Source organism: Pavona decussata, unplaced genomic scaffold (assembly GCF_977016875.1).
Source record: "Pavona decussata unplaced genomic scaffold, jaPavDecu1.1 SCAFFOLD_214, whole genome shotgun sequence".
Classification (NCBI taxonomy): Eukaryota; Metazoa; Cnidaria; class Anthozoa; order Scleractinia; family Agariciidae; genus Pavona; species Pavona decussata.
The window spans coordinates 3,690,001-3,706,415 of record NW_028145619.1 but is presented as its reverse complement, the minus strand read 5'-3'; the positions used below and the strand labels follow the sequence as shown (position 1 = coordinate 3,706,415).

Sequence of the window (16,415 nt, the reverse complement as noted above, 5' to 3'; positions counted from 1 at the left end):
AGCCTCACAGGCAATCTAATTAACTATACCGCCTAGTATCTGTCATTGAAGTCGACGCTTAAACCTGAAAACTGAGCACTTCTCTGAACTGTTTCTTACTCAGAAAATCGCTACTGTCGTTCTTGAAGCTGATAGAAGCCGCCAGTACTCGGTGCATTATATTTCTAAGTCGGTTCAATAAATCTGTGTAATTCAGTAATACATACTTTGTCTCCACATACGCACAACAAATAAAGGAACGCATCGTTTTATGCCGAGTACTGAAGTGTATTTTGGAAGGGCTTGTAGAGAGCCATAGCGCCTTATATGTAGCCGGATGCTCGACATTTCACACCATAGTATCATTCCCACGAAAGTCACAAAATTTGCTTCAGTGTTAAAGGCAACGCCTCAGCATGAAATCACTGTGCGTTTGGTTTACAGAAAGTCCACCTCCTTAACATTTTTCGTTCCTATCGCCTTCTTTCTTGTGGAAGGGGGGTTGGTCGGTTAAAAAAGCCAAGAAGTACAAAATTCCAAGCGAGTTATTCTTCAATCTTCCGTGTAAGTTGACAAAAATGTATAAATTGCGCAGCGCCTTCAACAAGGTAAGTAGGAATTGAAAAATAGGCCCTGGAATGTAAAAAGAAGCCCCGACGTTTCAAGCTAGTATTTTTATACCCTGAAGAAGACAGCAAAGTCGAAACGGCGGCCTTTGTCCCGTCCCTGAGCGCTTTATTTATCAACTCCTACTTATTCTTCATCTTAAACATGACCGACACTCCGGGTTTTTATTTATGACTTCAAGCCGTCATCATTCCAAAAGGTATTGGAAACATGAACTTCGTTACGATGGCGGAATTTATATTCAGGGTCATATTAAGATGTATTCAAAGCAAACAAAAAGACACACAGGACCAATCGCGAAAGCGGAAGCGGGCAATGAATTCGAAACTTTCTTTTTTTATTTTTTTCTGAAATATTTAGTCGGTCGGCCGATAGAAAACGAAACCTTTGTGAAATATGGCAAAAAAATCCCTTGTACCCGCGAAGACAGTAAGACAGGCGTCTGTTGTCATTCTTTTTTATAAGTGAGCGCATAAACAGGCTAGTGTTTACTCCGCAAACCAGAAGCCTTAGAGGCAGAAACAGTGTACTCATGAAATGTTAATTTGAAAGCTCAATTTTACTGTTATATGTTCCAGAAAACATATAACAGTATAATTAAAAAATAAAACAGGAAAAATTTCGATAAAAGCTAGTTTTACTGCCATTGAGGTTTGCGCTTGAAACCGCTGTTATCCATCAAATACCTACATGATACAGAAGACGATGACGTGGCCTCACTTTGCGCGCTAAACGGAAGTCAATGAAAATTATTCACGCACCATGATAAACAAAAGAGACGACTGACACACTGTGCCACATGATAAGCTGAAACAACGTTGCACCCTGTTTTTAGTCTGCTATGATGACATAAATTATCATTTTACTTTGAAACTGTTGTACGTTAATGTAATATTGCTGGTAGAAAGGTTTGGGTGCATACACACTGAAAATTAAAAAAGTTGATTCACTGTTACATTGTGTGTCAAGTCATAGTTTAGCATCTAAGTTACAGTTACACTTTATAAGCTGAGTATACTGATTAAATATTTGATCTCCCAGCGTCCATGGCAAGCAGTAAAAGCAAAGCCATACCTGAAAGTGACGTCACACCAGCTGGTGAGGAGACTTTGAAGTTTGATGATGACACTTCGAAAGGTGAGGATTTATGTTATTCTCTTAACTGAAGTCGTTGTTAGACTGGAAAACTGTTCAATGTTAATCTTCACAGTTGAAAGAGAACTGGGTTAAGTGCATGGGTGAAGATACAGCATACGCCTCCGTAGATCCGCCAAACTGGTTATGAATTCTTTCAGGTTTTCGGTTTTGTTTGTTGTTGTTTTCATTTGCATACTTGTTTGTTTGATTGTTTTTATAATGTTTAATCAGTTGTTTCTGTTTATTTCAAGCAATTGTTCATTTAACGTTCACGCAAACATTAATGCTTCAGGTTCTCATTCAATGAATAAGAAATCTGATTCCGGGTTTCGACCAGACCGCGCCATTTTGCCACAAGCGCCCATCAATCCCAAAGATGTTAAAAGACATCGTGGCGAGCTGGGGGTGCGGATTCAGATTTCAAGACCATATTAGCAGTTAAAACAAAAACAAAAAACAGACAGAAAAACAAACAAACAAACAACAAAAAAGAAAAAGAAACGCGAGAATACTCGCGAAAAGGAAACAGGAAATAAATTCGAAACGGTTTTTTTTTTACCTTTTCCGCAAAAAATAGAAGTGAATTAGCTGATGGCAAAGGGCAATCTTTATTAAAATGACCAAACTCATGCATGTTTCTGTGCTATGCTATTATTAATACACTGAGTCAAACTGGAGTTAGTTTCTGTGTGATAATTCGAGAAAATTTGGAACCTAATTTAATTGTCGAATTCACTCTAGACACTTTGCTTTACGTTCTACCGTACAAGTGAAGGATAAATAGACATCAAAATTTTGTGGAAAAACAGCAAGCGAGGTCATGTATTGTTTCATAAACTATGTATACATAATAATTTCGTTTTCCATTTATAGATGAAGTTGCATAAGTTGTAACTGGTACATCATATGACCAAAAAAAGAGGAATAAAAAATCTGGCGAAAACAAAATATTTGGACTTCATATTTGCTTAGATGGAAAAAATTTCGAACAGTAATAATAATAGCAATAATAATAATAATAATAATGACTGCTTATCAATCACTATTGCATTTAAAACCTGAATTACAGGTATAAAATACAGGCTTCAAAAAATTGACACTACTATAATAATACGATTGTGTTTATTCGTTCGTCCGAAAATGTTTGAGATGTAATTGTTTTACGTTTGTTTTCGTTCTCACGCTTGCTCTCTTTTGCACTTGACAAAAAACTTTTGTTTTGAGGGCTTGTGCTATGGAAGCCCGCAAAACAGGCATGCTGTTCATTTCCTGTATGAAACAGGTTGGTGCTTAGGTCACAAACCAGGCCTTACGGACAGAAACAATGTCACTAACGGATGTCTCCTCCTTCAAATAAATTTTAATTTTAAGCCTCAATTTCCCTGCTATATGTTCCAGAGAACGATTATTCATCGCGTTATAACAGCAGAAAAAAGCTCAATGAAATCAAATTCTTACAGCCATCGAGTTTTTGAGCGTGTAAACGGCTTGTTATTGAAGGTAACGTCAAGTATCGGTGTGATCCAGAAGACAACGACGTGGCCTCAGTTTGACAACAAGACGAAAGCGGACGAAACTAATGACTTCACGCACCGAGCAACGTGATAAGGTGAAACATCGTTGTAGCCTGTTTATATCCTGCCAAGAAATAAATTGTCATTAGACTCCGAAACTGTTCTACGTTAAAGCAAATTCATAACTGCTGGCAGATAGGATTGGCTATATATGTATACAAACTGAAAATTATAACGTTGACTTCACTGTTACAGTGTGTGTCTTGTCATAGTTCAGCATCTAAGTTACAGCTACACTTTATAAACTAAGTATAGTGATTAAATATGCGATTGCATTTCCCAGCATCCAAGGCAAGCAGTGAAAACAAGGCCAAAACTGAAAGTGACGTCACACCAACTGCTGAGGAGACTTTGGATTTTGATGATGACACTTCGAAAGGTGAGGATTCATGTTATTCTCTAACAAGAAGTCGTTTTTCTACCTGAAAACTGTTCCGCTTTAGGTTAAGAAAATTTAAAGACACACTACTTTAACGTAGCATATATTTGATGGAATACAGTTTTACCATCTCATTTATCTTAAGTTGTCATAATTATTGTTGTCTGCAATTTTATATATATATTCTGTTATCCTTTTACACATCTAAAGTGCACTTGATCATCATATATGAAACGTTAAGCAATATAAAAATTACAGTTACACTTATAAGCTGAGTATACTGATTAAATTTTAATATTTCATCTTCTAGCATCCATGACAAGCACTGAAAACAAAGCCAAAACCGAAAATGACGTCACACCAGCTGGTGAGGTGACTTTGAAGTGTGATAATGACACTTTGAAAGGTGAGGATTCATGTTATTCTTTTAACAGAACTCGTTGTTAGACTGAAAAACTGTTAAATGTTAATGTTAATCTTCACATTTTAAAGAAAACTGAGTTAAGTGCATGGGTGAAGAGACAGCAAACAACTCTTAACTGTAAACCCTTCCCTCTCCTCCCCTTACTGTAGAGGCGCCAGATTGGTTAGAAACTTTCTCTGGATTTTTAATTTTGTTTATTTGTTGTTGTTGCTGTTTGCTTGTTAGTTTGTTTTAATGGTCCATTTATTGGCTTTATTTATTTATTTTTTTATTTATTTACTTATTTATCATGGGATAAAAAGTGTTTACTTAATACTTAGTAACAATTTGTAATTCTTCTTCGATATTGCTGTGCAACATGCAATGCTCTTCGTAATGGCAATGGTTTGAATGGACTCGGTGAAATTAATTTAAAAGTACAGCTCAATACTGTACCGTTTGTCTTTGTCCAATATCTATCTTAAAGTGGACAATTAATCCATGTATCTTTGATTATTTAACTTATACATAAAAATAATCGAACACTCGGGAAAACGGAAGCAGGCAATAAATTCGAAACTTTTTATTTTCTAAAACAATTGAGTGGGTTGGCCGGTAGCGGTGAAAACGAAACCTTCATGAAAAAAGCAAAAAATCTCTTGTTTTGTACCTTTTCGCTTAGGTAGACAGTAAACAGGCATCTTTAGGCACTTTTTGTGTGTAGTAACTGAAAACTAGCTGGTGAGCTGTCTCACAAAAGAGGCTTAGCGTATCTACGCAAAAAAAATTGACTTGACTTGACTTAATCATTCTTTCGTTATGAGTGAGCGCATAAAATAAGCTTGATCTACCGGCTAGTGTTTAGGCCGCAAACCAGGCCTATCTCCCTTGTGAAATCTAAACTTGAAACCTCAAATTCGCCTTTATATGTTCCAGAAACCGTACAACTGTATAAATAACAATGAAAACAGGAAAAAGCTCGCTGAAAGATATTTTTACAGCCATCGAGTTTTGTGCGTGTAACGCCTTTAATTGAAAGTAGCGTCAAGTATCTGAATTTAGAAGGCGACTACGTGGTCTCGCTTTCGGCGCTAAACGGAAGCGAATGACAATCAGTGACAAAAAGGTAGAAATCAGTAAATTATCAATATTCTTCGAAGTTGCTTTACGTTTACGTACTTTATTGATAGTAAGATTGCGGAGTGTATCCAGAAACAGTAAAGCATCTCCAAAACAGTTTACACTTCACCGGCATAGCGTAAGTATACTAATTAAATATTTTTAAAATACATTTCGCAGCATTCATGGCAAGCAGCGGAAGCGAAGCCAAACCTGAAAGTGACGTCACACCAGCTGGTGAGGAGACTTTGGATTTTGCTGATGACACTTCGAAAGGTGAGGATTCATGTTATTCTCCTTTCAAAAGTCGTTGTTAGACTGGAAAACTGTTCAATGTTAATCTTGAAAGTTGTAAAAGAACTGAGTTTAGTGCATGGACGAAGATAAAGCAAACGCCTCCTTTCCGCCAGCCTGTTTTATTCCCCCAACAGATAAATTGTCATTACGCTTCGAAATTGTGTCCGTTCATGTAACATTGCTGGAAAATAGGTTTGGTTATATATAACTGAAAATTAAAAGTTCACCACACTGTTACAACGTGTGTCTAGGCATAGTTAAGCACCTAAGTTGTATTTACACTTTATAAGCTGAGTATTCTGATTAAATATTCGATTGCATTTCCCAGCATCCATAGCAACTAGTGAAAACAAAGGCACAACTGAAAGTGACGTCACACCAGCTGGTGAGGAGACTTTACATTTTGATAATGACACTTCGAAAGGTGAGGATTCATGTTATTCTCCTACCAGAAGTCGTTGTTAGACTGGAAAATAGTTCAATGTTAATTTTGGCAGTTGTAAGAGAACTGAGTTAAATCCGCCAGGGCTGGTTTTCGGTGTTGTTACTTTGTTGCTGTTTTTATTTGCATGTTTGTTTGTTTGATTGTTCCTATTATGTTTTATCGTTTTCTTTTTTCTTTTTATTTCTAACAATTTTTCATTTAACGTTCACGCAAACTTTGAGGGTTCAAGCTCTCAGTCAATGGCTGAAACAAATCCAGTTCCTGGTTTTGATCAGCTGACGCCGCTGTAATCTTAGAGTACTAAATAAGTACTCAATTGCATTTCCCAGCATCCATAGCAAGTAGTGAAAGCAAAGCCAAAACTGAAAGTGACATCACACCAGCTGGTGAGGAAACTTTGGATTTTGATGATGACACTTCGAAAGGTGACAATTCATGTTACTATCTTCACAGAAGTCCTTTTAAGACTGGAGAGCCGCTCTGCTTAACGTCAAGAAGCTTTTATAGACACACTACTTTAACGTAGCATATAATTGATGGAGTACAGTTTTACGACGTCATTTATCTTAAGTTTTTATAATTATTGTTGTCTGCGATTTTGCATATATTTTCTATTATCCTTTTACACATGTAAAGCGCACTTTATCATCTTATATGGAAAGCTGCGCATTGCGCAATATAAATTTTACAGTTACACTTATAAGCAGAGTATACTGATTAAATTTAATTATAACCTACCCATTAATTTTCGCGCGATTTTATTGGCTACTTTACGTCACGTGGTGCAAATTCACAGGACGGTTATCACCCAATAACCCCCGCCTGCGTCGATATTTTGCCCTCCTGTTATTTTCCATTGAAAAGAAACAAAACCAGCGGAAAAAAGAGTTTCACCTTTTCATCTTTATTATTTTGCATGGAAGAAAAACAAACTCATTTTGTAGATGTCCAGTCATGTTTACAGCAAAAAGCTGGTCGCAAATGCCATTCCGGAAAGTACAAAAATGTCAACAAAACATGCTGTCAACGTCTTTGAAGGTGTACAACGTTACGAGTAGACCTTCAGATTTAGTCTTACGCAAACTGAGTCAGTTTGTCAAATTTTGGTCCAATCACAGTGAAAATAAAGTTCCTGTAAACCAATTAAATGTACTTGTTTACTTCAATCGCGCGCATCCGCCATCAGATCAGCAGTGGCTTTCTTACGGGCGGTTTTCGCGTGATATAAAAATTAATGGGAGGGTTACAAAAAAATAAACCCCTTTATGGCTTGCTGGCTTGTCGGCTAATAATGTCCTTGGCTGGCAGATTGTCCTCAAAATTTCACATTTGCCCTCGAAGCTTCGCTTTCGGCCAAATATTCATTTTTCGGACAATCTCTCAGCCGAGGACATTATCAGCCGACATACCAGCCGCCTGAAGGGGTTTATTTACTAAATATTTGATCTTCCAGGATCCATGACAAGCACTGATAACAAAGCCAAAACTGAAAGTGACGTCACACCAGCTGGTGAGGAGACTTTGAAGTTTGATGATGACACTTCGAAAGGTGAGGATTCGTGTTATTCTCTTACCAGAAGACGATGTTAGACTGGAAAACTGTTCAGTGTTAATCTTCATAGTTGAAAGGGGAACTGCGTGAAGTGCATGGATGAAGATGCAGCAAATGCATTCTGAAGATCCGCCGAGAATTTCGGTGTTAATTGTTTGTAGCTGTTTTTATTTGCATGTTGGTTGTTTGTTTGTTCTTATAATGTTTTGTCGTTTTATTTTTTATTTTTATTTGTTTAATTATTTCTAACAATTGTTCGTTTAACGTTCACGCAGACATTGATGCTTTAAGCTCTCAGTCAATGACTAATAGAAATCCAGTTCCGGGTTTTTATCAGCTGACGCCGTTTTAACCTTAGTATACTGATTAAATATTCGATTGCATTTTCCAGCATCCCTAGCAAGCAGCGAAAGCGATGCCAAACTCACACCAGCTTGTGAGGAGACTTTGGATTTTGATGATGACACTTCCGAAGGTGAGGCGTCATGTTATTCTCTTACCAGAACTCGTTCTTAGACTGCAAAACTGTTTAATGTTAATCTTCACATTTGTAAGAAAACTGAGTTAAGTGCATGGATGAAGGTACAGCAAACAACTCTTAATTGTAAGCCCTTCCCTCTCCTCCCCTTACTGTAGAGGCACCAGATTGGTTAGAAACTTGCGCTGGGTGTTTGGTTTTGTTTGTTTGTTGTTGTCGCTGTTTGCCTGTGTGTTTGTTTTAATGTTTTGTTTGTTGGTTTTTCTTTATTTCTTTATTTACTTATTTATTATGGGATGAAAAGTGTGTTCTACTTGGATACTGCTGTACCATATGCAATGCTGCTCGTAATGACAAGGTTTGAGTGGACACAGTAAAATTTAAAACTTCAGCTCAATACTGGAATGTCTGTCTTGTTCCAGTATCTAATTTACAGTTGAAAGTTAAAGTCCATGTATCGCTGATTATTTAAGCTAAACCTTAAAGTATTCGTTTTCCCAGCATTCATGGCAAGCAGCCAAGTCAAAGGCAAACCTGGAAGTGACGTCACACCAGTTGGTGAGGAGACTTTGGATTTTGATGATGACACTTTAAGAGGTAAAGAGTCATGTCACTTACTTGCCCGTTTATCACTAACATTAAATGTTGCAAGAAAGTTGAGTCCACGGATGATAGCTAATGGAAAATAGTGTAGTAAAGGCCTCCTTTTTTATTTACTTATTAACACCCTCCCTGTCCTCTTTTATCCTACAGTGTGGTTACACCCTCTCCCCCCCCCCCCCCCCCCCGATATAGGCCCCTTCACATCCCCTTATTAGTATCCTCTCTTTACATTAGGTGATACAATTTGGGGCTTAAATTGGGCTATTGAGGGACTGGTTAGGAACCTTGCAATGTCAACAATGGTGTTGCAATTTATGTTGGAAGGGCCGTGACCATGCACAACCATTTCTTTTAACTTCCTCACTACAGTTGAATATCTTACTATTGGTGATTTTCTCCAACACATTTCAAAATCTATTGTGGTTTGTGCACGGTTAATGCCAAAAATGCTCACATAAAATATACAACACCAAAGTTAAGAAATTTGGTGGGCTACACACGGGCTTAAACATTGCCTTTTGTTAACTATGTTTTAATTTGCTTCAATTTAGCAATAGCAGAGGTTTATAAGAATGAAGGTAATGAAGAATACGGGAGAAAGAATTTCCGAAACGCCGTCAACTTTTACACGGAAGGAATTAAAGTGAACTGCAAGGATGAAGAACTAAAGGCCAAACTGTATTGCAACAGGGCGGCAGCGCACTTTCGTTTAGGTGAGAGGTTTTATTTCAATTTATTTATTTATTTATTTATTTATTTATTTATTTATTTATTTATTTATTTATTTATTTATTTATTTTATTTGTTCAGCATTTATTTGGTTACTGTAGTTAAGGTATTAGCACAACTGATTATGAAAATGAATTAGAGCGTACCTAAATCCATTTCCAGAGGCTCTTTCGCTCGTTCTTGAAAACTTTTTTTCGCGCCGATTTTAGCCGGTTTTACTAGGTTCCGCACCAACTAGCTTCCCTCGCGTTTCCGGGAATGCAGAGGTTTGACCAGCTGCATCAGACTGAGAGTAAATGAATTTATTTATGTATCTATAATTTTTAGGAAATTATCGGGATTCACTAAGTGATGCGAAAGTTGCCAATGAACTACAGCCGTCTTATGTCAAAGCAATCATTAGAGGTAAGATGTCGTAAAATTCTAGACGTATAGTATTTTAAAGAAAGTAATGAGTAAACTGCAGCAATCTATACCGCCGCAATATCTACCATAGCTATACTTCCGATACAATCTTTAAAGTGACGGCGATTAACAGAACGTTTAGGAAAATATAAAATATATCGCAAGATCATGACTCTTTTACGCCAGATAGGCCACCGAGCCGCGAACTTATACAAAATCGATCGGGTTTTTTACAACTGGTTGTCTGTATTACTGGAGTGAAAATGCTACCTTGCATATATACGTTTTTATATGTTTCAATGCAAACTGAACAGGGTATTGCCACACATCGGATCTGCAACGTGCGCATAACCAGTTAACTATTGAACAGAAACATGTTTTTTCTTTGAACCACCCGAATTTTATCACACATGCACTACTATTAACCTATTTATTGTATGAAGTGTTCGCGTCGCCCCTGTGTCCGTATTAAGCGGGTTTCATCATGTAAGAAAATATATCCTCTCGTTGTGAAGGCTGAGCGGGTAATGGGCTCCTGTGAGCGGCTGTTCATAAAGTGGTGTTTAAGGTCGCGTTCGATTGATCGTATTGCAGAATAAGAATAAGCGGAATAGCTGTTAGATTTCTCTTTAAAGTAAATTTGGGAAGACATCTCTGCAAACGTTCGCTGACACATGATAATTTAAGAGCGATTTTGTATTTCAGTAACTCCAACAACCTCTTTTGAGGGATTTCTTGTAATTATTGTATGTCTTCCTATTCCGGAATAGGGTCAATCGAACGCAAACTAACAGTTTTGCAAAATGGCGATACTTTTTCATCATCCTCTACTGTCATGATCATGATACACGTGTGCAAACATAGAAACTAAATTTTGAGATAAACTAGCTTGACTTAAAAATAAATCAAGTTATCATATATGTTTTTTAGGAGCAAGTGCTTGTGTGGAGCTTGATTTGTTTGAAGAAGTGATCACGTGGTGTAATCAAGGATTAGCAGTATCCTTTGGTTCTTTCATTGCAGCATAAACATTCCGGATGTAATAAGGCTGTTTTCATAATGAAAGGCAGTACTGAATTCCCTTATATGTACCCACACAAAACGTTCCTTGCCACCCCCCCCCCCCCCTTGCAAAAAATAAAACTAAAAAAATGCAAAAAATAAAACTAAAAAAATGATATGATTAGCATTCCTACGTTTTATACTGCCACAGTATAAAACATAGGATGCTCTGCAACTCACTTCCTGCCTAAGCAGTGATAGCCTCCCACGCAGACGTTCTTAGTGGTTTGTCACGCGTTCCTGCCCCAGGAACGCGTGACGAACCCCTAAGAACGTCTGTGTGGGAGGCTAAAGCAGTGACTGATTAACACAATTTGACAAGTGAATTGAAAAAAAGTTTTAGAAAAAATATGTATATGCCTTATAAATTTTTCATCTGATTGCAGTAGTTGAAAGAGAACACAAGAGAACCATAAAATGAACTGCATACACTTTAATGTACGCCATTTTACCCCTACTTTTACCGCAAAACCGTGTCAAAGACCATGTCAGGTAACAATCGAGTATCGTAACCCTGAGGTGCAAAGAAACTCTCCGCCAGCTCCGTTGTAACGCTACAAATATAGGTGCCTTTATTAAATCACGTCCGTGCGCTGAGGATCGATTCGCACAAGAGACCCTCGAGCGGTTATGTTTGCCGATGAATTATGGCAAAACACAGTTTCACTCCTAACTATGGGCAAAAGTAACCGATCATGTACAACTGAAAATTATGATTATAGCGTCTCGTCAAATTTACTTGCATTCTTTACAACGTAACAACCTTAACTTTGAAAAGATTGACAAAGAAAATACAACGCTGTTGGAACTCAAGAGAAGGTCTCAAAAGGTATTGTTATTTACTTGATTTTTAAGCATTTAGGCTCCTTGTTTTAAAGGAAATAAGTGCAGGCAGTATATTAATTTGGGTAGGCCCTGTTTGTTAGGATAGAAAATAGTTTTATTATTTGTAATTTCCAACAGAATAAATGTCATTTAAAAGGCTTTGGGGGGGCAAACTTTGATTCAGAAACATTGTTGAAACGTTTTTGCGGCAAATTACTTATCCCATAGACCTCCGTGTCCCACCCCCCCTCCCCCACTCGTGGCCCCTCACCGTGCACACGAATTCTACTCGTAAAGGATGTACCCTTGGAACATCCTCCCTTTGTGCTTGGTGACAAAGGTTGTACAGATGTCGTCAATATCAATGTTAAGCTCATGATGCAAGTGCACGAGTGCAGGTCCTGACAACCGCTCCTCGGACATCCTGTTTCTGAGATATCACTCGGATTCTTCGCAAGCATCCTGTTTCTAAGGTATGACTTGATTCTTCGCAAGCCGGCGAATAAACGCTCAGCTTTGGCAGAATTAACATGGAGTGTACACCCAATTATGAGTAAAACTCGTATGTTCGGATATTTGTCCTCGTCAGCATGTTCTATACACTCGATAAGATTTCCCGGTAGTGGCAAAATTGGTGTGCGCTATTTTCAAAAGTATTGCTATTCCTTTAACTCAGAAAGAAGTGCTGGCAGTGTAGGTAAGTCCTTTCGCCAAATCTGTAGCTTTTCTGTTAAAATACAAAGACTGTCACGCTTTGCCACGGCAGATTGAACCTTTCAAGGCAAAGATTTCTGCTACAGCCCTGTTGTGTTCACGGAATCTTGAATCTTTTTTCTTCCTACAAATTACCTATAAAAGGTATGGCGATTCCGAGTTTACCCTAAGTGCATTGTTTCTAAGCGCCTGCCTCCCAATGATTCTTCGTGCTGAGACTGTAGCGCCAATCTTGTCAGCCAGCCTTGAGGAGTCTTCAAACCATTCATGGCATTCCTCTTCTGTTTGACCTCAACCTGTCAACTGCCTTAATAGTGTCCTCAATCATTGAATAAGCTTGGAAGACATCCTAGTCTTTCTTTTGAAGCTTGGCTGCAATGGGTTTGAGTGTTTCTAGCTTATTCTTCATTATTATAAATGAAAAAATGAAAATGAATCCGAAGGTCTTCAGATTTGTCAAAGGCCTTGTGCCTTGATTGTAGTTTCCCTGTCCAATGTGTACGATATCGAAGAATATAGTGTTTTGCGAGCAGCAGTAAGCAGACCACCAAAGGGTACACCCTTTCCCCTTCAAAAGTAATTAATTAACGAATTCCACGCGAAGCGAGGGCCGAAGCCGAACGTAGCGAGGTTAATAAATTTGTCGGGCCGAGCCGGCCCGAGCGGAGCTAAGCCGCACGAAATATATTTATATATTTCGTTGAAGGTGTCCGCACTGTTGCCTAGCAACAGTGAAAAACAAAGTATGAATGACGTCAGACTGTCTGGCGTCGTCTCGAGCAAAATTTGCATACATCGGAAAAGCTTGCGTGCCGGGTCAAATTTCAACTGCAATGTTCATCAATATTCACTAGCACTGGATACAGAACAATCTCTCCAGAATCTTTTCCCTTTCTTCCAGAAATCTTTTTTTTGTGAAAGAATACATTGAAGAAATAACACGTTTTGTGGCCGCGGTAAAATAATTTTCCCTGGGAAATAAATTCATCGAACACGACAGCGCTTCACGCACGTTGTTCATTTCGTCGCGTCAGAAATAGATTTTCAACCACAAACTAGCCTGTGGAACGTCGAAAAGACCATGCTCATAAAAATAGTTGCTATGTTCAGATACCTTTTAATCTCCTCATTTGATGTTACAGTACGAGTAACGTGGGCCTTCCACCCAGCCCCAGCTTCGCGAGGTTTTGCGAGTCACGTATTTCTAGTTAATTAATTAATTAATTAATTAATTAATACATTTTGAATATACTTGGAATTTAGTTTAATAGCAAAATGATTTTAAAAAGATCAAGCAGTTGAATAGTGATATGCTATCCTGTCGATGCAAGAACTTTACAAGTGTCAAACAAGTCGTAAAACAATCCTTCGGGAACCACCGGCACTGAGACTGTGCACACGGCGGGTCTGCTTGATGTCAAAATTTTAAACATCTATATGAAATCCCGTGGCAGTTCTCGTTTAGTATTCATCCTCACTAAATTCCATTGTTCTTTCCTTGTATGACATCGATGGACCATCCCCTAAAACATGCATTTTCAACCAAAATTTATCGAGCTCATTTAGGAACGTTACATGACTTCTAACATTGGAAATTACGAAAAATGCAATACACATCACGTCAAGAACATGCGTATGCGACAAAGAATCAATCTGTTGGAAGCAACTAGTTAGTAGAAAAGCCGTATGTAAATCTTAGTAATTATTACCACTCTCTTGGTGATTTTCAGATCGCTTTCAAGTACCATCAGCAAACTCGTAGCATCACCAAAAAAGTTGAAAGCAAAATTTCGGAAGGAACGTCATACATGAACCGTGGTCTTAATTACTATCGCCTAGGTGAATTCGACAAGGCTATCGAGTTTTATCAGCAAGCTCTTCGTATTGCTAAGGAAGTTGAGAACAAAGATTTAGAAGGAAAGGCATATATGAACCTTGGTAATGCTTGCCGCTCTCTTGGTGATTCCGAGAAAGCCATCAAGTTCCACCAGCAAGCTCTTAATATCAGTAAAGAAGTTGGGAACAAAGATTCAGAAGGAAGCGTTTATGTGAGCCTCGGTTGTGCTTTCCACTCTCTTGGTGATTTCAAGACAGCTATCGAGCTCCACCAGCAAGCTCTTAGTATCAGTAAAGAAGTTGGGAACAAATATTTAGAAGGAAGCGTTTATGGGAGCCTCGGTTGTGCCTACAACTCTCTTGGTGATTTCAAGACAGCTATCAAGTTCCATCAGCAAGCTCTTAGTATCAGTAAAGAAGTTGGGAACATAGATTCAGAAGGAAGCGCATATACGAACCTCGGTAAGGCTTACCACTCTCTTTGCGATTTTAAGACAGCTATCGAGCTCCACCAGCAAGCTCTTAGTATCATTAAAGAAGTTGGGAACAAAGATTTAGAAGGAAGCGTTTATGTGAGCCTCGGTAGTGCTTTCCACTCTCTTGGTGATTTCAAGACAGCTATCAAGTTCCATCAGCAAGCTCTTAGTATCAGTAAAGAAGTTGGGAACAAAGATGCAGAAGGAGGCGCATATGCGAACCTTGGTAATACTTACCACTCTCTTGGTGATTTTAAGACAGCTATGGAGTTCCATCAGAAAGCTCTTAGTATCAGTAAAGAAGTTGGGAGGAAAGATTTAGAAGGACCCGTATATGCGAACCTTGGTAGTTTTTACGACTCTCTTGGTGATTTTAAGACAGCTATCGAGTTCCATCAGCAAGCTCTTAGTATCAGTAAAGAAGTTGGGAACAAAATATTAGAAGGAAGCATATATACGAACCTCGGTAGTACTTACGACTCTCTTGGTGACTTTAAGACAGCTATCGAGTTCCATCAGCAAGCTCTTAGTATCACGAAAGAAGTTGGGAACAAAGATTTAGAAGAAACCGTATATACGAACCTCGGTAATGCTTACCGCGCTCTTGGCGATTTCAAGACAGCTATCAAGTTCCATCAGCAAGCCCTTAGTATCTGTAAAGAAGTTGGGAAGAAAAATTTAGAAGGACTGGCATTTGACCTTGCTCATTGTTACTACTCTGAAGGGGATTACGAGAAAGCTGCCAAGCGTTATCAGCAAACTCTTAATATCGCCAAAGAAACTGGGAACACCCCCTTAGAAGGAAGTTCATATCTGAGTCTTGGTAATGTTTATAGCTCTCTTGGTAACTTTAAGGCAGCTATGGAGTTTTATCAGCAAGCTCTTAGTATCGCTAAAGAGGTTGGTATCAAAAATTCAGAAGGATGCGCATATGAGAACCTTGGAACTGTTTATTTTTCGCTTAGAGATTTCAAGACAGCTATCGAGTACCATGAGAAAGCTCTAAGTATTGCTAAAGAAACTGGAAACAAACTGTTTGAAGCAAAGGCATATGACAGTCTTGGTGATGATCACCATCTCGACGATTTTTGTACAGCTGAAGATTTTTATAAACGTAGTGTACGATTATTTGATGAACTTAGGGGTCTTCTTCAATCCAATGACAAATGGAAAATCGACTCCCGGAACAAACAAAAGGCTACCTACAGCAAGTTATGGCTTGTTCAGTTACAACAGAACAAGACAGTGGAGGCGCTTTTTACAGCTGAGCGTGGACGTGCACAGGCTCTGATGGATCTCATGGAATCACAGTACGGCGTAAAATCAGTTCATCCAGTGTCCGCTGAGAAGACGAATACAATCTCTTCCATTTCAAGCCACCTTCCATCGCAAACGATATTTCTTGCTGAAGTTCCCAGTGTACTCAACTTCTGGGTGCTGCAAAAAGGAGGTCTTTGTCAGTTTGCGCAAAAGGCAATCAGTGATAGTTTGGAGTCTCTGACCCACAAAACATACAAACAGATCGGAGTCTTTCAAAAAGTCATGTGTGAGAAACGCTCTTTGGATGGGCCAGCAGATGAAGAATCTGAAGAAGTTCCTTATCAAAATCGGGATGAAAATTCGAAGGCATCAGTAGAAGGCGAAATGGATGCTTTAAAGGCGTTGTCCGATGTGGTCCTGGGAACGATTTCACATCTGCTACAAAGCGATGAAGTTATCGTTGTTCCTGATAGTCCACTATTTTTGGTTCCCTATGCTGCACTTCTGGACCAACA

General features: G+C 38.5%; 1 protein-coding gene across 1 annotated transcript in view; it reads left to right on the top strand.

Annotated features, from left to right (window-relative positions):
• Positions 1-1,651: 1,651 nt before the first annotated feature.
• LOC146460357 (uncharacterized) overlaps positions 1,652-16,415 on the top strand; it is an 18,041-nt gene continuing 3,277 nt past the window's right edge. The window contains exons 1-10 of the mRNA XM_085088486.1: positions 1,652-1,743; positions 3,601-3,696; positions 4,007-4,102; positions 5,399-5,494; positions 8,492-8,587; positions 9,145-9,306; positions 9,650-9,727; positions 10,658-10,725; positions 11,568-11,618; positions 14,059-16,415. The exon at positions 14,059-16,415 is cut by the window's right edge and continues 735 nt beyond it. Coding sequence (XP_084944612.1) covers positions 1,653-1,743; positions 3,601-3,696; positions 4,007-4,102; positions 5,399-5,494; positions 8,492-8,587; positions 9,145-9,306; positions 9,650-9,727; positions 10,658-10,725; positions 11,568-11,618; positions 14,059-16,415 — 3,191 coding nt within the window. The 5' untranslated portion in view covers position 1,652. The remainder of the gene's footprint in view (positions 1,744-3,600; positions 3,697-4,006; positions 4,103-5,398; positions 5,495-8,491; positions 8,588-9,144; positions 9,307-9,649; positions 9,728-10,657; positions 10,726-11,567; positions 11,619-14,058) is intronic.